Consider the following 22885-nt stretch of genomic DNA (forward strand, 5'->3'; position numbering starts at 1 on the left):
GACAATCAAGACTACACAGAGAGATCCTGTGTGTATATAAACTATGTGTGTGTATAAAAATACACACATACTCCCTTCTTTAGTCATACCTACATTTTATAAGATAAAAGAGACAAACAAGTAACTCTCCTACATTGAGAAAAGAAGGATGTTAGGGGTTGGAGACTTCTGGCCACACTATACATAACAGCGATGAAACCTTCAACAGGACTTATCAATACTTTACTTCCACAAAAATGCACTTGTACACTTTTTCACAAGTTTTTCATGTCACTGGCATTACTCCTTAAATGTTTTAACAATCCTAACTACAGACAGAGGTAGACCACAGGACTGGGGTGTGGCTCATTTGGCAGAGTGCTTGCCCAGCATGCAGAGTCCTGGGTTCCGTCACAGGCACTACACAAACCAGCAGTGGTGGCACTTGCCCATAACCCTAGCACTCAGGACACAGAGGCAGGAGGAGCAGAACTTCAAGGCCATTCTTGGCTACCAGGAGTTCCAGGTCCACCTGGGCTACAGGAGACCCTGCCTCAAAATAAAAAATAAAATAAAATAAAGCCATCTACCACAACATATACCTTTTGTTTGTTTGTTTGTTTGTTTTTTTCGAGACAGGGTTTCTCTGTGTAGCTTTGGTGCCTGTCCTGGAACTCACTCTGTAGGCCAGGCTGACCTCGAACTCACAAAGATCCTCCTGGCTCTTTTTCCCAAGTACTGGGATTAAAGGCTTGTGCCACCACCGCCTGGCCCACAACATATGCTTAAATAATAATATGGCCTTAAGGCTGAATCTCATACCTGTGAGCAGAGGAGAAAGTAGCACAAGACTTCATATCCAAGGATGGGTCTGAAAGGTCTAACTCAAATATCTCCAGGGAAGCATTGGTACTAAACGTTGCATCCAACTGCTGAGCAGATGTTCCTACAGAAAATATATGTATGGTAACTACATATGCAAAACAAAAGACTCAGAAAGTGGCAGGAAAGAGAAACTAAAAGCATGTCTTTAATTGTCATGAATACATCTGTGGCTGAAACACATATGCCACTGAGCATGTCCAAGTGACTGCAGCAATAAAATTCTGGCCCAAGGCTGGGAGATGATGTCTACAAGAGTAGGTATTTACAGGTAACATTTAAAGGCTGTAGCTATCTTAGAATCTCTCTGGACAAACAGTCCCATAATGCACCGTATCTGCTTTAAGTCCTATACAAAGTGCTCTTATTTAAAGTGCTTCTGTCAAGTTTGCTCATGATTCATTCAGACTCTTTGTTATGTCATCTGCTGTCCCAACTTCTGGTGGGCTAAAGATGAACTTGATTCCTGTGCACTGGGAAAGATACTATGTACGTAACACACGATCAGTGCCATCAAGGACAGCACTGTGAACACAGGAAGGTTACCACATTTAGTACAGGGAGGAAGGAGGTATCTTGCTGGAGAAGGAGAAACTTTTCAGAGAAGATGAAGCTTGAACTAAAGCTTAACATACAAAGAAGAAGGCAGGCATAGACTTAGGTAACCACATTGTCTTCTCTTTTGAACTTACCTGTGGCCAGGTAAATGGGGTGGTTCTGGGCAGGGCTCCATGCCTGCATAGCTGTACGATCTATTTCCTTTAACTTCATTCTGCTAAAATGAACATTTTACAGAGAAATATACTGAGCATATAACACAGAATATTAAAAAATACATAGAAACATACTGAACGAATCACTAAAATATTAATACCCCAGTACCAATAATATAAATGTATTGTTGGAAATGTCCAATATTAGACATAAAATGTCCATATTAGACTATTTTTGGGACAAATATTCCATTACTCTAATTCTCTATGGATTACATAGTTGAGTGCCCATTATCTGAAATGACAGGGACCAGAAATGCTTCAGATTTCGGAGTTTCTCTGATCCTGGAATATTTTATAGAGCTCAACATGCCTAGGTACAAAATCTAAAATGCTTCAAAATATGCAACTCTTCAGATGCTTCAGTTAAGGGTGCTCAATGTACAGTCCTCAGCTAAAAAAAAAATCAGCCTGTAAAAAACCACCCCACCAGAAGGATGTGTGTGTGTGTGTGTGTGTGTGTGTGTGTGTGTGTGTGTGTGTGTGTGTGCCGGGCCGCAGTGGCAGTGCACACCTTTAATCCCATGGCTCTTTTTGGGTAGCTATTATTTCTCTGTAATTGAGACCTTTTATATTTTCATTTCCACACATTTCTGGTTCTAACTTTGAAATTCTAAATGATTTTATTTAATGACATTAATCCCCAGTTTCTTTATTCATTAACTCACCAACTGCTAGCTGCACAAATGAAGGTTATTTTTATGTGTATGGGTGTTTTGCCTGCACATATGTCTGTGCACCACGTGAGTGCATTGCCCACAGAGGCCAGAAGGCAGCAGAAGATCCACTGCAACTGGGGCTGGAGGTGGTTTTGAGTGCTGGGAACTGAACCTGGGTCCCTGCAAAAGCAGCCAGTGCTCTCACCTTGGAGCCATCTCTCCAGCCCTGGCTCACATAACCCTGCTGCTGCTCTTGCGCTCTTTTTTTTTTTTTTTTTTTTGGTTTTTCGAGACAGGGTTTCTCTGTGTAGCTTTGCGCCTTTCCTGGATCTCACTCTGTAGACCAGGCTGGCCTCGAACTCACAGAGATCCGCCTGTCTCTGCCTCCCAAGTGCTGGGATTAAAGGCGTGTGCCACCACCGCCCTTGCTCTTGCACTCTTAAGTCAACAGCATTATCTGTCAGTATTTCCCTTTGTACCACTAAATGTGCTGAGATTTCTCCTGACCGACTTGACTCCGAGTCACTGCAGAATAGAACTCTAGACTTTCCCATCTCCTACTCTGCACTTCTTCACTTACTGCTTGAACATCCAAATCCTGCATTATGGACTTCTACCCTCCTTTCTCCTTCGACCCCTCCTGTTTCCCTGCCAGGTAAATCAATGCTCTCAACACTCATCGGCTTCCTAACTCTTCAGAGCATCAAGTTCCTTTGATTAGTTTCCAGAGCAGGGCTTCAGAACTGAATGTTATGCTTTCAAATAGTTTCCACTGGAGGATTTTTTTTTTTTTTGTTTTTTTGTTTTTTGTTTTTCGAGACAGGGTTTCTCTGTGTAGCTTTGCGCCTTTCCTGGAACTCGCTTTGGAGACCAGGCCCACTGGAGGATTTTACAAATGGCAAAATTAAGCTGCAGAAAGTTAGATGATTTGTACAAACTCCAAAGAGACAGCCAAGACTGAACTCAGAAGTTTACCTCCAAAATTCAAGCTCTTGTTTCTAACTGCCTGTAAGTTGGCTATTCAGTTTTTCTATCCTCATCAATGGGATGTAGCTGAGTGGCAGAGTGCCAAGCTGGCATGCAGAGGCCCTCTACCCATGGCATGGGGGGTGGCACACACAGTCCTACAGCCTTAGCTCTCCAGAGAAACTGGACAATCAGAAGTTCATGGACATTCTGTTTCAGCTACTTCCTGGCTAGACTAGGCACACGGGACCTGTTTCAAATCAACAACAACAATAAAAATGTTAGATTTAAAAAAAGTACTGAGAAAGGGCTGGCAAGATAGCTCAATGAGTAAAGGTGCCTGACTCCAAACCGACAACCCAAGTCTAATCACGTGGCACCCATGACACATGTGACACACGGGGTAGAGACTGTCCTGACTCCACTTGCACACGTGCATTCACACACATACAAATTTAAAATAAAAATATTACTGTCCAGAAGAAACAATGGCACTGCACCTACCATGCACAGTAAACTAAGAGGACCAGACACTCGTTTTGGGAGCTAGGCATGAGCTCACACACCTGCAAGACCAGCGTGACGGAAGCCGGAGCAGGAGGAGGACTAGTTCAAGGTCATCTGTCATCACACAGCGAGTGTGAGGCCAGCTCAGCTACATGAGACCCTGCCTCAAAACAAGCAAAAAAGGAAAGAACTTCATTCTAGAAAGGGTACTAGGTAAGCTGGGCACAGTGGCACATGACTGCAATCTCCACACTTGGCAACTGGAAGCAGGAGGATCAGGAGTGCCAGGCCAGCCAGGCTACAAAAGCTGGAAGGATAGCCTGGTCTACATAATGAGTTTCAGGCCAGCCAGGGCTACACAGTGAGACCTTCTCTCAAAAAACAGAACAACAACAAAAACCTGAAAGAAAACAAGACAAAACAAAGCGAATGTAAGCTGGGTAAAGTGGGACGGCACTCTTGTACTACATGGTTAAAGTCCTGATCAACAGTCACCTCTGACGTTGGACACTGGCCCTGCTACTATTAGATATGGTATGTTGTTAGACACGGCTTAGCTTTCCTGAGCCCTGGCTTCTACACTTGAAAAATGAGTACCTCAGGAGGATCTCTGAGTCCAAGGTCAGCCCAGTCTACAGAACATGTTCTAGGACAGCCAGGGCTACACAGAGAAACCCTGTCTTAAAAAACCAAAAAATACATACATAAATAAATAAATTAATTAAGGGTGACCTCATGGGACAGGATGAGTTTTAAACAGGATAACATGTATTATAGACTCAAATAAAGTGTGCTGCACATAGATGAGTGTTTTGACATACCTGAGCTGTAATTCTAGCTTTTCAGGAAGAAAAGGAAGGAAGGAAGAATGGATCACAGATCCAAGTCTATCCTGGGTTACAGAATGAGTTCCAGGCCAGCCTGGGCAACCTGGTGAGACCCTGTCTCAAAACGAAAAGTAAAGAGACTGCATTCTTGTATCCTAGCATTTGGCATGAGACAGAAGGATCCAGGTAGGTTCAATAAGACAGGTTTCCTGTCTTAAAAAAGTCAAGGTGAAGAGCAACAGACAAAGGAACGCACCACTGACCTCTAGCCTCCACTCATACCACACAGGAGCACTCATCAGTCAGCACACACATATGTACCCGCACACATGCACACACTAGGCAGGCAGTGGAATTGGCTCACTGCTAGAGAACCAGTGGCCAGCCTGTGAAAGCTCTGGGCTCATGTCTCCATATGAAAGGGAGAGCGGTGCCCTAGACGTGGTGGCATATCCCTTTAATTCTAGTGCTAAAGGCAGAGGCAGACAGAACTTCGCTAGTCTGAGGCCAGTTTGACCTACACAGTAAAGTCCAGGCCAAGCAGGGCTGCCTAATGAGCCCAGTCTTTTTTTTTTTTTTTTTAATATTGTATTTGTTTGTATTTTATGTGCATTGGTGTTTTGCCTGCATGTCTGTCTGTGTGAGGGTGTCAGATGCCCTGGAACAGGAGTTACAGACAGTTGTGAGCTGCCATGTGGGTGCTGGGAATTGAACCCAGGAGACCCAGTCTTAACAGTAAGAATCCTTTTTATCTAAGACTGAGGAAATACCATACCAAAGATCATCCTAGGTGAAAAAAAGATTCTGATTTTGTAGGGGAAAAAAAGGAAAAAATAAAAATAGGACCTATTTTCTTCTTAGGAGCCTTCTTCCTCCTTTTGGGCAATTGACTTAATCTTTAACAGAAAATTCAAGTTCCAGTTCATTTATGAAAATCCAGTTCACATGGATCTCAATAAGCTCATGACTGTTCACATGAGCAGGGTTACACTTTAGGCATTTTATAATATGATATCATCCCATTTTAACAAGATACTTTATTATAACCCATTAGCACATATTGTTCATCCGTTTTCCAATCTGCCTTTTTACAAACTGCTTTGAGTATCATCATGTCAGTTTTCAATCAGGTAGTAAGTCTTATCCTTCTGGGATTCAAGGTAGATTAAGGTGGGTCTAGAGAAATGGCCCAGTGATTCCAAGTGCCTACTACTCATGCAGAAGACCCAGGTCCAGCTCCCAGCACCCACACAGCAGCTCACAACTGTCTCTAACTTCAGTTCCAGAAGGTCTGATGCCTTCTTCCGGCCTCCAAGGGTTTCCTGAATGCATGTGATACACATAACCGGACAAATGCTGAAGCCTATGCACATTAAAAACAAATAAATAGGCTGGGTGGTGGTGGCGCACGCCTTTAATCCCAGCACTCGGGAGGCAGAGACAGGTGGATCTCTGTGAGTTCGAGGCCAGCCTGGTCTACAGAGTGAGATCCAGGAAAGTCGCAGAGCTACACAGAGAAACCCTGTTTCGAAAAAACAAAAAAAACAAAACAAAACAAAAAACAACAAAAAAAAATAAATAAATAACCTCGAGTCTGCCTAGGGTGACCTGAGGTATGTAGAAAATACACAGAGGTTTGCTTCAATTTTAATGTTTATATTCAAAGGAAACAAATGTACTCAGACCTAGATAAGCTAAAAAGACTAGAGCTAGATAAAACTTTTTTAGTTTTTAACTACTTAGAGGATCTCTTCATATGTTAAAAAAACAAACAAAAAAACCCAAGAAAAATACCACCAAGGTGGGGGAGGGGCTAACTTCATAGTAATTTCTAAAAAGAAAAAAACCAAACATCTATATTTTTTAAAAGCTGGTGTTTGGGTCAGGTGGTGGTGGCGCCCACCTTTAATCCTAGTCCTTGGTGGGGCAGAGGCAGGCATATCTCTGTGAGTTCAAGTCTAGCCTGGTAACAGAGTGAGATCCAGAACAGCCAGGGCTACACAGAGAAACCCTGTCTCAAATAACGCCATCCCCGCCCCCCAAAAAAAATCCTGACTAGAATTACAGTATCTCTGACAGCTAAGGTACAAAGGCTACCTAACTCTAAGTGTTCAGTTAATGTGTAACACAGAGATAACCACAGGGGCACAAAATGGCTAAGCAGGAACTCAAAGCAATCTTACCTGTATCTAACTCAAGGTTCTAATAAAAAGTGGTTCCTCTTATTAACCTGCAGAGAATAAAGTTTCAGTGTCAGCTATGAAAAGAAAACCCTGTGTTATGTGCTCGAGAACTATGCGATAAGTTCTGAATCAAATTAAACAAGACTACCATAATCTATGTAGGAATGCTACAAAAATACTGTTTCACGGGATATATGAGCATTTCCCTCTCTTAGAAACACTTACTTATTTAATGATAAACGACTTCCTTAGAATATGAGGGATTAAATGAAGCCATCTATGATTCTCAATTACAACTTATCTTTTAGTTTTGTGTAGCTTTTCAATATCATGTGACTGTATTCACACTGTGCATCACTGCTTCACTCAAGACCACTTTACCCACAGCATAATCATAATAAACACAGGGAATGAAGACTTTGAGGGCAGTGATTGTCTGTATCTATCATCCACAGGACAGTACCTACAGCACAGCAGGTAGGCTGAGGCCTGGAACACACACCCTACGCTTAAACTTCAGCCTAAGTCTCAGCTCTAAAGCTCAGGGCGCTGCATATATGTGTTTTTGCTCCTCTCCCACAAAGCTAACCCCATTATACATTGAGAGAATTAAATGAGGTTTTAGAGTGTTTAGAACACTGCTTAGCTCATAGTAAATAAAAACTCACAAACAACAGCTATTTCAAAATCACAATTTAAAGGGCCTGGAGAAAAGGCGCATCCATCAAGAATGTTTCTAGCTCTCAGTTCACAGTTTAAAAGGTCTATCCCAACAAGTCTTCAAGAATACATCTAAGTGCTAGGAAAAGTGGCACACAGAGGTATGCAATCTATGGAGACTAAGAAGCAGGAGGTCAGCAGTTTCAGGCCAGCCTGGGCTACAAGGATAAGATCCTGTTTCAAAAAAACCATGAGTTGGGGGTGCAGCTCACAATGCTTACCTAGAATATCCAAGGCCCTGTGTTTCAACTCTAGTGTCATTACTCCCTCAATAAAAAACAGAGATCAAAACCTAACATCTGAGGAACATTATGTTCTAGACAAGAACTTATTTTTAAGTGAAAATTTTCTTCTTTCTATTGATGTTCTTTACTATTTTTTAAATTATATGCTGTGTGTTTGTGTCTGTGTGGGTATAGGTACATGAGTACAGACAGATACTTGCAGAAGCCAGAGGAGTCAGATGAAATGGAGCTGATATTATGGGTGACTGTGAGCCACCAGATGTGGGTATCAGGAAGGGCAACATGTGCTCTTAACTGATGAGCCATCACTGCAGGTAAACTGATTTTCAAATTGCAAGTTTTATGAAGCAATATGAAAGTCGGACACTACTATTCTGTCAAAAGTAGCAACCTTGCAACACTGCAGAGCCACCCTGCACCTCGGAAAGCGCCAAGTCAGAGGTAGCAGTCCCAGCACCTTTGTCGCTTAACGAGGAGTACAAATCCCTTACTGGCACTATTTTTAGTAAAAGTGCATGTGGGCAAAATGTCTCACGAAGGATAGGAATATTTGTTCTCCAAATGTTATTTAGTGTCATCGACTGACTGTTCCAGGCTCGCCTCATTCAACCAAACTCAAAAATCAACCATACCTTGCTGAACTAAATGATATCATACTAATCTGCAATATTAAACTTTAGGAGATGAAATTAACCTACAAAAAAAGAAACGCCTCGGGTGTGGTGGTACATCCCTGAAATCCCAGAACTTGGGAGGTAAGAGTTAGGAGGGTCAGAATTCAAAGCCATACTTGGCTATTTGGTGAGTTTGAGGCCATTCTGGGCCACATGAGACCCTATCTCAAAGAATGAAGGAAGGAGGGAAGAAGAGAAGAAACAAAGAGAAATTAATTTAGCAGTATCACTTTACAAGCTTTTAATGTGGGGCTTTCAATCCCCATGAAATTACATAAAAATTCTACCCAGGCATGAGCATACAGTGTAAACATGTTTTTCTAGGAAGATAGCCCAGTGCTTTCAAAGGGGGATAAAAATGCTAAAAGATTGACAGTCACTGCTTTTCACAGTTTACATATGTCTTCCTACTCTTACATGTTTCAGGAAAAAACCTGTTTACATAAAATTAACCAGTAAAATCCAAAACTCATCTCAAACCTCACATTTCCAAACTCTATATATGTGTAACATATTCACAATTAGACAGCAATTATCCAAAAGTTCTCATTCCTGCAAACCTTTCTTGGAGCTATAATTACGAGTTAGAGAAACAAGGACAGAACTACTCAAAAGGGCAGTAAATTTTAGCCAACTCCTGAATAATCAGGATTTAAGGGGAAAGAGCAAGCGTCTAATTATCTACTTAACAGTTACAGTTGTACACAAAAGAACCAAGTACCAGCTTTCTATAGTTTAACGATTTGGAGAAACTAGAAAAAAAAAAAAAAAAAACTGCAGAATTAGTTCTACAAGCTCACGGAAAAAGTTTATACGCCCACAAGTCCAGGCAATTATTTTACAACTGCCTCACGATTTAATTTAGTATAACAACAGCAGCAAAATCATACACTTCTGAAGCCTGTGACTGGAGACTGTTGACCCTAAATAATACAATCATAGTAAAAAGATAGTAGTCTCAGTTTCCAATCGTTAAACCCTCAAATTTGGCAACAGTTCAAACACCATTTAAAAAAAAAAAAAAAATCTCTACCTAACTGAAGTCAAAGAAATAATCTTGAGGTCTGTTTCCCTTGCACGCCCTTGGGGATCGCACCTCTTTGTGCACAGGGTCCGAAGGGTCCTAACCTCAAGCTCACTCCGGAGCAGGGCAGCCTGGAAACCTTGGCGGAGGATGACGGGCGCGATCACCCGGCTGCTGCGACTCCAGGCGTTGTCCCGGCGGGGCCGAAACGAGACAGGGGCGCGGCGTCAGCGGAGAGCGGGCCTCGGGCCTCGGCAGCGGACACCGAACCTGGCGAGGGGCAGGAAACAAACGGCAGACACACCTGGCGGACCTCGGCGACCTGTCTGTCCTGCGTTAGCCGGCGAACGTCGGACTCTCCCAGGATCCGCCGCCGCCGCCGCCCCTCCTCCGCGGCCCAGGGCCACCTCCACGCTCCGCTCCAACGTGGCAGCCGCAGCCCCGCCTGCGGGCCGGCACTTCCGGGTGCGGAGACTCACCACGCCCACCCTACCGGCCGGCACTTCCGGGAGCAACGGTTCGCCCCTCCCAGCCGGCGGGACGGCACTTCCGGGAGCCGTGGCCCCAGAAGGCTAGTGGAGCTGGAGGTAGGGATTATTCAGCGGTGTTTTTTTTTTTTTTTGGTTTTTCGAGACAGGGTTTCTCTGTGTAGCTTTGCGCCTTTCCTGGGACTCACTTGGTAGCCCAGGCTGGCCTCGAACTCACAGAGATCCGCCTGGCTCTGCCTCCCGAGTGCTGGGATTAAAGGCGTGCGCCACCACCGCCCGGCTTCAGCGGTGTTTTTGGAGGAGGCGCGCAATGCAGGGAAGCGGCCGCTTGGCGGTGGATCGAGGGGAAGTCCTGCTGGGCGTTTCCGTCAGCGAAGAGCCGCGGTGACCCCGAGGACGCCACGTAGCTCTCCCGTGAGGCGTCAGCAGCAGCTGGCGACACTCCCCACACCGGACGGACGAACAGCGCGAAAGCTGGGCAAGGGCCGGAGCAGTTTGTCTCTCGGCTCATTTATTGGTACTGCGTTTGCCTTTTTGTTGTTGTGGTTTTCGTTATGTTTTGTTTTTCGAGACAGGGTTTCTCTGTGTAGCCTGGCTGTCCAGGGACTCGGTCTGTAGACCAAGGTGGCCTCGAACTCACAGGTCCTCCTGCCTCTGCCTCCCCAGTGCTGGGATGAAAGGCTTGCAGCCTGCGTTTGCCTTTTGAGAATTTACGTGAATTTGTCGCACACACCCAAAGGCTGTTATTTGTACTTCAGAGTCTTAGATCCTGTAAGTGAGTTATATCGAATGCAGTTGGTATCCTTGATATTTCAATATCTATCGATGGCATTCTGACCTATTATTTAGCACTCGCCCGGCCACTGGAACAAAGTGAGCATCCTAATTTGAAAATCGGAAGCTGCACTCCGTATGTGTGTGAAGCATTTGGGATCTTCGATTAGGGATATAAACTAGTAACTGAAAAGTGTAGAAGAAGCCGGTCTGTAGAGCAAAAGAGAAGAATGAAATGGGGGCCGAGCTGGGTGGGCATCATAGCCATGCATGTAATGCCACACTCAGGAGGTAAAGGAGGAATTCAAGGCTAGTCTAAGCGACATAGTAAGGTCAGGCAGGTCACCCTGCGCTGCAAGAGAGCCTGTCTCAAAAAGCAAAGCAAAATATAATAATGATAGCAAAGGCTGGAGAGATGGCTTAGCAGTTAAGAGCACTTGCTGCTTTTGCAGAGGACGTGGGTTTATTTCCCAGCACCCACACGGCAATGCACAACCATTTGTAACTCCAGTTCCAGAGGATCCCACACCCTCTTCTGACCTCCCGCAATATCTGCGTGCACGTGGGGCACATACATACATACAGGAACACGACATGTAAAACATAAACAGAAAGTGGGCGCTGGAATTCCCTATTATGAGTATAATAACTATAATAATTAATGAACCCTATCTCCCAACTTAAGCGAGCTCTAGTATATTCTGAAATTTTTAACCAAACGAAGTTGGGTTCACAGAGTCCCAAACACTCTATCTTCCTTAGAGCTTCCAATCTTAATAGATGTGTTGCCTTGTACTTTTTACTTAGGAATTATTTTATCAGTGAAACCCAGCCACAGGAGAATCACTTGCTATAAAGTATTAGCACCTGGAATGGACTGAGGTCCCCTAACTTTATTATTACACCTATTGACCACATCAACTCTTCTGTAACACTTTTCTTAGCCTCCTTAAAGTAATGCTTTTTTTTCCTTTTCTTTTCTTTTTTTTTTTGGTTTTTCAAGACAGGGTTTCTCTGTGTACCTTTGGCCATCCTGAAACTCTCTCTAGACCAGGCTGTCCTCGAACTCACAGAGACCTGCCTGCCGCTGCCTCCCAAGTGCTGGGATTAAAGATGAGCGCCACTACTGCCTAGCAAAGTGATGCTTCTTTATTGAACACAAACTATAAGCAAGCTGGACTTTGAGGCAGAAGCAGGAAGATTGTGTGAGGCCAGCCTGAACTATATGGTGAGATCTTGTCTCTACAGAATGAGGATATACTTATAGTAAGATTTTTGCATAGCATCCACAAGGTTCTTTTCAATCCTTAGCCACAAGCCAGTAGTCCTACGTACTGGAAAGTGGAAATGTTTTTAATTCACCCTTTCAGTCTCCTGCATATGGATTTCACTTTAAAAAAGCAAGCTTACCGAGCTGAAAATGGTAGCCCACCCCCACCCCCCAACCCCAGCATAAAGATAGGACCCCTGTAACAGCTTAGGGCAGCAGCCAGCAGCTGTAACTCCAGCACAGTGAGAGGCTGATAGGCACTGATCCCCAGCACAACAAACCTAAAGGACTTCCAGGGTTCATTAAAGGGGCAGGTCTCCCCCGCCACCCCCACGCCCTGTGTGGGACTTGTGGGTGTTCACACAGCATGAGGCATGTGGGATAAAAAGGAGAAACAAAGCACATACTAGGTCAGTGCATTGCCACAAGTATGTATCCGCAACCCTCATTTTTATTGAGACAGATTTTCACTGAGTTGTCCAAGCTGGCCGTGAACTTGATAACCTGTCTTAGGTTCCTGAGTAGCTGGGATTACAGTCCTATGTCCTTAGGTGGACTGTGGACTGGTATTGAAGTGACTCATGCAGAATCAGAGCTCACAAAGGACGCCTGCACCTAAAGAGGAAAACTTGTATCATTCACAAAAGTATACTTTTAGCTCATTTTAGTGAACTTCTAATCAAGCCTTGTTCTGGATCAAATGAAAGTTCATTTCCAGACTCTTGATTTACTCTTTGAAGCCAGAAAAGGAGGTAACTACATACATGTGGTATGTGGAGTCACAGGTAGTAAACTCACCCAGGGAGCGGTGGCAGAGATGCCTGTTGCACACAGTTCCTTTTGGATCTTGTAATGTAAACAAGAGCAAGTCAGACTGGTTCATGTTCTCTGGACCAGGCTGGGCTCTGTGGCACTGCTGTCACACACCCTACACACCTGTTCTTCTAGGCCAGTTTGCAGTTTAGGAGGTCTCTTCTGAAGCTTTGGGCAGCATGAAATCTTATTTTTTCTTTTCAAAGATTTATTTTTAATTATGTATATATGGGGATGGGGGTGGATACCTGTAGAGATGAGCGGTATCAGTTCATCCTTGTGGTTGCTGGGAACTGAACTTAGTTCCTCTGAAAGAACATTATTAGCTCTAAACCCTTGGGCCATGCCTCCAGCCCCTGCATGAAATCTTAATGCTGTCCTTACTTCCTGTTGATGATCTGTCAAGGGGTGACAGGGAGAAGTCATGAAGGGACAGTTAAGAATGGCTGTCAAGAAAATCCTGGTGGCCTAGTCTAAAAGGCCTACTGGTAATTAATCCTTTGAGGGTACTGACTGGAATCCATATTGAAAATCACCTGGACCTAAAATTGCTGAATCCTAGACATGAACATGACAAATAGATTAAAAATATAAGAACCTGAAAACATCAACATGAAACCTATGACTTTGTATGCTAAATTAAAGATAAAAATAAATAAGGACCAAATATAAAACGTGAACAGCCATAAGTGGTCCTAGACAGAAAGGTAACTAGGATGGCTATGTCCCGACACTTTGAAACCCATTTGCTCTGTCCCTGAGCACGTCCATTTTCTCTGAACAGTGCATTTTATGTTCTGGAGTTTGTTGTATTTGTCAAGATATATACATGAGCAATATTCTTCCTATAACAGGATAGGGTCCAGGCAGTTGTGAAATGTAACTTGATTTCAAGTGACTTTGCTTATATTGCTGGAAGTTCTTAGAGTAACTATTTCTAAGTCCCAGGGACATTTGGGGGTAGTAAAAGTGGAGTTCAGGAGACCACTTCTGTGCCTATGCTAATAAGGTTGAGGGCCCAACAATAAAATAGGTTCAGCTTTTACTCAGACAGGGGTACACAACAAGGGTACATTTTCCTGACTCAGATTCTGGGAAGGCCACGTGTCCTTTGAGTTAGGAGTAAAGATAGGTGCCAAGTTTGTCAAAGGAAGCACACAGGGTCCTCAGGATTTACACAGTAAAGACTGTATTGAGAAATGCTTCCAGTAATGTCTGGAAAGGGGAGCACATGGCTGTTCATAGGGGCTATCGGGAGAATATACAAGGTTTAAGCCCAGTTGAGGTTGAGTGGGGTCCTAACCTAGTTCCCCACTGAACATGCACTTTGCATGCTTTTAGGACAGAGCCCATTTGGGAAGTCTAATTAGTGGGGTTTGGACAAGCTGGGGTGCCAGTGAAGACTGCCAGTTTTCAGGTTTGGGAGATTTTCACTGGGGCCAGGACTCAGGTCTATAACTGGAATCTCAGCATCTAGGTCCAAGTGTAAGATATGAAGTTAGAGGATTTGACTCCAGTTATAACTAGTGAGATACTCTCTCTTTCCAGAGGTTTGATTGGATTGTCCAGTTGTTCCTCAAAGAAAATACCCTCAGACTGTTGAGAGGTCCTTTAAGACAGGTTTTTTTTTTTTTTTTTTTTTTTTTGGTTTTTCGAGACAGGGTTTCTCTGTGTAGTTTTGCGCCTTTCCTGGAACTCACTCTGTAGTCCAGGCTGGCCTCGAACTCACAGAGATCCGCCTGCCTCTGCCTCCCGAGTGCTGGGATTAAAGGCGTGCGCCACCACCGCCCGGCACATTTTTATCTCACAGGTAAGACTAGTGTAAGGTTCATTGTGCACCTTGACTTCAAGGGGCAAAGTGTGACCAAAAAGGAGATGACACGTTAGGAAGCCTCCCGAAGTCACATTAGCACAAATTCTACAACTGGTTGTTTTGTTGAACCCAAGGGTCTCACCGATTTTTGGAAAATAAGGACGAGAGTAATTCTGGGGTACAATGAAGGCAGAGAGAGAAAACAGGAGTCTTAAAAATTTTAAGAGCTGGGCATGGTGGCACATGCCTATATGCCAGTACGTGGGAGATAGAGGAACAAAGACCAGGCTGAGATCCTCAGCTACATGGTGAGTTTGAGGCCAGCCTGGGCTGAGAGTCTCTCAAGAAAACAATTTTCATAGCACCTTCAGTGAGTTAAGGAATGTAAGCAAGCAGCCTACTGTAAATACTAGAGACCCAGGACTGAGGTTTGTGCTGTGGGGAAAGACACAATGGCAGTACGTGCCATTCCTTAAGGAAGCTCCAGAAACTAACATCCCAATGACAAGTCAACAGCAAAGAAGAGGCGTGACCCTGATTACTAATAGGGCATCTCCAAGAGAATAATGGTCCAAACAATATCCTTGGTACAACTCTCTAAAAGGAAGGCTTTAGCTTACTGAAAATTGTCAAGGGCCAACAGCTAAAAGGCAAGAAACCTAGTTTCCAGTTATTGGATCAGATGTCATGAAGAAATCCTCAGAAAATCAGTCTCAGAATGCAGGGCCAATGTGCAGATTTGCCCTGGATAAGCTGCCACAATTAAGAGAGTAGGTCTCCTTTCTATCAAACAAGGCAAGGCAGTTGAACCCTAGGACATACCAGAGACTTGGGCATCAGGAATAATAAACTTTCCTACAAAGACTGGGGCACTGGTCCCCAACTCCTAAGAGTGATATTGATTGAGCAGTCGGGGACCTTTCAAGGCCATCAACATCGCCCTGACCACAGACAGACCATGAACTGTTTCCTTGACTTGAGGGTCCTGAGTTTTGGGTTCCCTGCTCCCGTTCTTGGGCCACCAAGTGCTATAGTTTGGAGTAGCAGGCAGTGAAAGAACTCACCCAAGTCAGACTAGTAGAAAATGATGTTTATTAAGTGTACTACAAATGAACCGCAATAAGACGGTGGTAGAATTGGGGCTGTTTTCATTATTGGGCAGCCACCCTCATTTGGCATGGTTTCTGAACTGTAAATGAGGATACTTCTGACTAGTTTATGTTTGACTCTGGGCTAGCCCTCTATCAGGAAGCAACTCTGACAGGAAGTTACAGTTAATTTTGATTGGCAGCAGTCACAACATTCTAACATAGCACCCCTCATTCTTTCTTTTTATCCACAATACAAACAAATTCAAATTCATTCACAAAAAGTTGCGCTGGAAGATGACTCAGAACTTAAGAGACCATTTTGCTCTTCCAGAGGCCCAAGCTCAGCTTACAGCACCCACCCCAGGCAGCTCACAACTGTCTGTAACTCCAGCGGCACTCTGAGGGTACCGCAAACACGTAGCATACCATTACAAATAAGTCTTACAAAAGAAAGAGATTTACACAGAGTTCAATTCTTTTGACAATTTTGATCCCTTTCTCAGTCAGAAGAGGTAAAGTTTTGTACCAGACTATCACAAGGCACCCAATCTGTTCCATAATTACATGTACCATGCTTACATTTCAATAAAACAGCAGCATTCTAACGTTTTCTTACTATTTTGATTTTTAAAAATTACATTTATTTTCTTATTGTGTCTGTGTGGTCAGAAGACAACGTCAGGAGTCCGTTCTCTCGCAGTTTGTGGTCATCAGGCCGCGTGATGAGCACTTTCCTTAGAAAAGGCAGGGACACGCCACTTTCTCGGGCCCTGCAGAACGAGTGAAGAAGTGTTTATTTGCAGACAGGGCCTGGGCTCTGGTCGACAGGCTTTGTTTTGTACCATTTATAGGCTGTTTGGCAAAGGTCTTTACTTTTCAAACCAGCTGTTTCATGGATTTCATGGTTTTGCTTCCCAGTGGATTCTAGTTTTCTCACCCAACCCCTTTGTGTTCTCTTAACTCTTCTAGGAGGCCTCGTTCTTACGTACATTCACTGATAATCTGAGAGGTACCTGGAGTTCTATGCTTTCTCGGTGAGGAGAGACAAATCAGGCTGGCATAAAAAGGATGCAGCCACACAGGAGTGGCGTATGTAAGGGCTGTTAGTGGAAGAGGCCAAGGCATCACACTCCAAAGTTTGGTCTTTCCTCCCTTTGCAATTTGTCCCTGTAACTGCCAGGCCCTATCTCTCATTATTCCTGACTTGTCTACGCAGAAGTGACATTCTTCACTTAGGAAGAGACAGAGTGTCGTGCCGTGTGTCCGCCGCCCCCCCCAGCAGTCAACAGGTCTGGCTGCCCCCCTCACCCCTCATTTTATAAAGAAAAAACCACCACTAGTCCATTTGGTCCTACAGGCCACTGGCAAACTAACGCTAAGAGGTCGAAGAGGCTAGTTCCTCTACACCCACACCCATTCCAGCAGTGGTTCCTAATCCAATTACCAGAGGTGTGGTCTGATTGGAAGAATATTCATCTGGGGAGTTAGGCCAGGGTACAAATACATGTCCACTTGGCTAGTAGGCCTAAGTTTTCTTCCACATATAAAGAAGGTGCCCAGATACGGATGGCATCAGGGCTGGGCAGTTACTAGCCCTTACACAGCCAAAGGTTTGGTTACAGTGATCACCAGTCACGTGTCCTACCTACTGATTGTGCCCCCTCAAAGTTATTTCTACATATCAGAGAGAGTCTAGGGAAAAAACAGGCCAGCAATTATTGAAATCTGAGGTACCTAGAAGGCTGAGGCAGAATTAGAACTGAAGGCAGCCTAGTAACTTAGAAGTTCCTGACTAAAGAAATAATACAACTTAAAATCCCTTACCTTATATAAATCTTCAAATTATTCAGTAAGTTTGCAAATGGTACTCAAGCAAAAATCCTTTTCTCTCCTACAAAAAAATTAAAATAGACAAATCAATGCAGAAATGACACTGAATATTTAAAATCAGGACTTTGCAAATGCCCTCACATACATTAACCACACAAGTTATGATGTGAACAGCAGTGCAGGAAGCCAATCACTGCCACCTGTGTTGGCTTTATTTTTAAGCTCTACATAGAAATGTTTTGTTCTTGTTGCCTGGCCCTTTAAAATGTAAATACATAATTACATGTCAAAAAAGAATTCATAGACTATCAGGTGTATTATTGTATTTACATTGTCCAGACTATCTCCTGTCACCTTACTCATGTCTCTAATCACCAAGTAAGCCAGATATGGAAAAAAACCTACCTTACCATGTAATAAAACTGCTTATTCTTGGCCGGGCGGTGGTGGCGCACGCCTTTAATCCCAGCACTCGGGAGGCAGAGCCAGGCGGATCTCTGTGAGTTCGAGGCCAGCCTGGTCTACAGAGCGAGATCCAGGAAAGGCGCAAAGCTACACAGAGAAACCCTGTCTTGAAAAACCAAAAAAAAAAAAAAAAAAAAAAAAAAAAAAAAAACAACTGCTTATTCTGGGCTTTAAGTGTAATATATTTTCTTAAGACTTATTATATGTAAGAGTGGTTTGCCTGCCTGCCTGCATGCATGCGAATCATGTGCATGCCTGGTGCCCAGGGAAGGGCTTTAGATCCCCTGGGATTGGAGTTACAGATAGTTTTAAGCTGCCACGTTAGTGCCAGGAACTGAAACCAGGTCTCTTAACCACCGACCCATCTCTTCAGCCCCTTTAAATGCATGCAATATTTTTGAAGGTTTCCAACTGTCAAGAACTAAGATCTTCCTAGCAGGTGTGGTCACTCTACCACCCACATGTGACCCCAGGCCGCTGAGAATAGCTATGAATGCAGTCCAACCTACTTAACACATAGGAATCGTGTGTGTGGTTCTTCTGAGCATCAACTTTGAAGGTGACAATGTTGTGCCTCAACTTCAAAGTCAAGTCTTACCCCTGAGTAAATAAACCATCTCTGTGTACAGGGAAGAGTGATATATTTGTGTCAGCTAGTCTTGGGTTGTCAGCCTGACTATGTCAGAACAACTAAAACCCAAGCAGCTGGGCACAGCTGAGAGATTTTCTCGGTGGGAAGGAAGGCCACACAGAAGCTTTTCCTTCCCACCAGCTTGCCCCACCTTTACTGGTGTCAGAAGATACTCCTTCCACAGTTTCTCCACCACCGTGGAACTGCTGAGACACCCAGTCTCATGAACTGAACAAGAACAACCACCTGGCCTCTCCTTTGAGACATCCATTGTTGGGCTAGCTAGACCATAGTCTGTGAGGCCCTCTAGTAAGCCCCCCTTTGATGTGTATGTATCCATCTAGTCCTTTAAAGAACCCTGACTATGGTAGTCTACACATTAGGGATATTCTGATTCCACGATAGTTCATCTTGCTCATGAAGAGAAGCCAGTGCCTACAGAGGGACAGACAAGCAGCAAGGGACAAGTAGTTCATATGCTCACCAGACTGCACATACATCAAGCTTGGAGGGCAATGTTAAATATTTGTATAACTGGACCACAATCCCACCCCCCAAAAAAACCACAAAGCATGAGGCTATCTAATTTTTAATTATGGTCTAGTTCCAACCAGCTTTTCCAGCTACCTCCACAATTAGGAGGAAATCCAAGGGAGAAAAAACACTCTGACTGAAAAGACTTTAAGTGACCCAGGAACTTTCCATACCAAGGTACATAAATTATATGTAAATGTAGGCAAGGAAAACAAAACAAAAACCATGAACTTTAAGATCTCTGAATTGGAGGCCAGCCTGGTCTACATAGCGAGTTCCAGGATAGCCAGGGCAAAAGAGAAAAGGGGATGGGGTGGGGACCACTAGGCTAAAGATCTGGCTCAGCAGTTATGAGAACTAGCTGACCCCAGCAGCCACATGCCTCACAACCCTCTCACTCCAGTTCCAGTTCCATGGCCCCTTTTGGCCTCAGGTGCAGACATACATATAGGCATTAACACCCATACGCAGAAAATAGATTTTTTTTTTTAAAAAAAGGGACCAATTACTCGGATATGCATGCTTTTATACTCATTATTAGATCCAAATGCTAAATACGAAATAAACAGAAACTTTAATTTTAAAGAAACTAGCATTTGATCAGCTTCCAAGATCCTGAGCTGACCTCTCCACCTCCTATATTCCTGCAGCCTCTCTCGAATCCTTAGATAAGGCAGACTTCCTAAACACATTTTCAAAGATCCTCTTCTCTCTTGGCCTTCTCCCTCAAGGGAAGCCAGCTGCTACAGCCTATGAAGAGGTCATGTGAACAGGAACTGGACAAGTCAGCACTTCAGACAGTCATCAACAAGCCCATAAGACCTAGACCTATCCCCGGGTCCCAGATGCACATAGGAAGTAGTATTTGTCACTTTGAACCACTTGACTTTAATCAAGAGGCTCAACTCGGCCGGGCGGTGGTGGCGCACGCCTTTAATCCCAGCACTCGGGAGGCAGAGCCAGGCGGATCTCTGTGAGTTCGAGGCCAGCCTGGACTACCAAGTGAGTTCCAGGAAAGGCACAAAGCTACACAGAGAAACCCTGTCTCGAAAAACCAAAAAAAAAAAAAAAAAAAAAAAAAAAAAGAGGCTCAACTCATATTCATATCCAAAAAGGAAAATGTAAAACCTTGTAAGATTTAGGACTATCTAAATTTGCTAACCAGAAATCCCAGAACTCCAACACTTTCTAGAGCAAAGAACAGAAGCCGGAAGCCTTGTGAGTATCTGAGTTATAGCAGGACACAGCATGGAGGGTGCTAGTGAACTAACTAGTCAGGAACCCAACCAGAGCAGATGCTCAACAGGCACAGCACTGACCCTCCAACAGAGTTGACGGTCTCCCCATAGGGCCATTGTCACCAATAGTGCAGAATATAAAAGCACAAGCTGCAGCAAAATGCCTAGCAGACACGCAAGCACACAGAGCTAGTCTCTACGTTTTAGAGGGATCTGCTGGAGAGGTGTCTCAACAGTTAAGAGGACTGGAGTTCCACCCACAGCACCCACACAGCAGCTCCACAACTATTAGCAACTCCAGTTCAGGCGATCTGATGCCCTCTTACAGCCTCCACAGGTACCATGCATGCACATGGTGAAGACATACACACAAAAAAATAAAGGCACCTGTCACCAAGACAGATGACCGGAGTTGGATACCTGAGACCATGGTCACATAAGAAAACAAACTCCAAGTTGTTCCCTAACCTCCACACACCCGCACGTACACAATAAATAAATATAATAAAAAAAATTTTCACCGTTCAAATATAGGTCATTAAGATTTCACCAAAGTCTTTAGAATGCCAGTTTTACTTGCAATAATCTATTTCAGGTCAGCTCTATCTCCCAGAATATTTAATATACACAAAACAGATGACTATACCTTTCCTGTGTATTTCATATCATCTTCCAAAGCCACATCTCTTCCAGACATCACCAAGAACAATCCCTGAAAAAGAGATTTTCTTTTAAATCATTATGAAGGGACAATGTCTGTTACAACAGCACCTTTAGCAAAGCTTACATATCCTCATTAATTCCTCAATAATCACAGCAGATCATTATGTGAACAGCAGTGAAAAGGTTTAATCATCGGATATGAAGCTACTAGAGGAAACAGTAAAGAGACCAAAACTACTTGCTGTAAATCTGAAAGTCCTCTATTATCTGGAGCAGATACCTCCAGGTCTGTGGCATGTAAGTAAATGTGTTTTGCAGTTCCCCATTTGTAATTCACGACAGCAATGTAGTCAAAAATCCATGAGACCAGGAACACTGAGCAGTGTCAGACGATCAGGACTCCTTTACGTGGAGACCCTCCACAGCAAGTGTGCAATTAAGCACTGTAGATGCTAACCTGGCTTTCTGCTCAGCTGAATCTCCTCCTTCTCCTTCATGAATATCCTAGGTTATACTTCTGAAATCATTTAGCCTGTGGTGGTCTGAATGAGATGGGCCCCCACAGGTTCATCCATTTGCATGCTTTGTCTTCAGCTGAGCTGTCAGGGAAGGAATAAGAGGTGTAGCCTTGCTGGAAGAGGTGTCTCTGGGAGCAAGCTTTGGCTTTTCAAAAGCCCCACTCTCCGCTGGCACATGAGAATATAAAGCTCTCAGCAACTGCTCCAGTACCATGCCTTCCTGCCTGGCTTCCTGACATAATGGACCAACCCTCAAAACTGTAAGCCAGCCCCAATTAAATGGTTTCTTTTTTAAGAGTTGCAGAGAGCCGGGCGGTGGTGGCGCAGCCTTTAATCCCAGCACTCGGGAGGCAGAAGCAGGTGGATCTTTGTGAGTTCGAGGCCAGCCTGGTCTACAGAGCAAGATCCAGGAAAAGGCGCAAAGCTACACAGAGAAACCCTGTCTCAAAAAGCCAAAAAAAAATAAGAGTTGCAGTGGTCATGGTGTCTCTGACAAAGAGAGCCTGGACTCCCACTTCTATGGTAGTGTCCCAGTGCCCAGTGCCTCATGTTCTCTCAATACTTTTAACAAAGGTATCCAAGTACTAATCATTACACAAAATGTCCTTCAATTGTAACCTGTATACTTTAACATTTCTGTATTTTCATGTATAGCTTAGCTTATCTGTGTACGTCTGTGTACCACCTGCATGCCTGATGCCCAGAGGTCAGGTGTTGGATCCCCTGGAACTGAAGTTACAGGTGATTGTGAGCTGCCATGTGGATGCTACAAACAATCCTGGGCCCTTTACAAGACCAGCAAGTGCTCTTAACCACTGAGCCATCTCTCCAGAGACATAATCAGTATGTTTTATTTTTGAGATAAAATTTAATTATGTAGCCCAGTCTAGCCTGGAACTCTGCATGTTCTGAAGTCTACTCCAACCTCACCACTCCTCTATAAACCCTTGTACAAATGCTTAATTTTCCTGAAATGTCCAGAATTTTTATGTGGAGTAGGTTCTCTGTTGTGGAATAATCTTTTTGACACTGTGAATATGTATCACTTGGATTGGTTTAATAAAAAGCTGAACAGCCAATAGCTAGACAGGATTTTCAAGGCAGAGAACGCTGGTAAGAAGGGTGAGTCGCAAGGAGACAGCAGGACTCAGGAAACAACATGGGCAGTACAGAGTAAAGGTAATAAAGCCTCGAGACACAAAGTAAGTTAATAGAAATGGATTAATTTATCAGCACTAGCCAAAAACAAGCCTAAGCTATTGGCCGAGCTTTCAGAATAAGAAGTCTCTCTGTCATTACTTGTGGGTAGTGGTCCAGC

General features: G+C 43.9%; 2 protein-coding genes across 22 annotated transcripts in view; one reads left to right on the forward strand and one right to left on the reverse strand.

Moving 5' to 3' along the window:
* Sec31a (SEC31 homolog A, COPII coat complex component) overlaps positions 1 to 9857 on the reverse strand; it is a 59973-nt gene extending 50116 nt beyond the window's left edge. For 12 of the 21 annotated variants that reach the window (XM_052735491.1, XM_052735485.1, XM_052735483.1 and 9 more), the window contains exons 1-3: positions 9512 to 9620; positions 1554 to 1636; positions 802 to 925 (exon numbers count right to left, since the gene is read on the reverse strand). In XM_052735491.1, coding sequence (XP_052591451.1) covers positions 802 to 925; positions 1554 to 1632 — 203 coding nt within the window. In that variant the 5' untranslated portion in view covers positions 1633 to 1636; positions 9512 to 9620. Of the gene's footprint in view, positions 1 to 801; positions 926 to 1553; positions 1637 to 6776; positions 6824 to 9448 lie in introns of all 21 variants that reach the window. The other 9 variants (XM_052735477.1, XM_052735473.1, XM_052735472.1 and 6 more) reach the window with 9 other exon arrangements.
* Positions 7920 to 22446, forward strand: LOC128108811 (uncharacterized). The gene is made up of 3 exons (XM_052735844.1): positions 7920 to 8006; positions 9478 to 10026; positions 22222 to 22446. Exons 1-3 carry the CDS (start codon positions 7920 to 7922, stop codon positions 22384 to 22386), a joined length of 801 nt encoding a protein of 266 aa, XP_052591804.1. The 3' UTR covers positions 22387 to 22446.
* Positions 22447 to 22885: the final 439 nt, after the last annotated feature.

The sequence above is a fragment of the Peromyscus californicus genome, unplaced genomic scaffold (assembly GCF_007827085.1).
Source record: "Peromyscus californicus insignis strain IS unplaced genomic scaffold, ASM782708v3 Scaffold_13__1_contigs__length_99412109, whole genome shotgun sequence".
In the NCBI taxonomy this organism is placed as follows: Eukaryota; Metazoa; Chordata; class Mammalia; order Rodentia; family Cricetidae; genus Peromyscus; species Peromyscus californicus.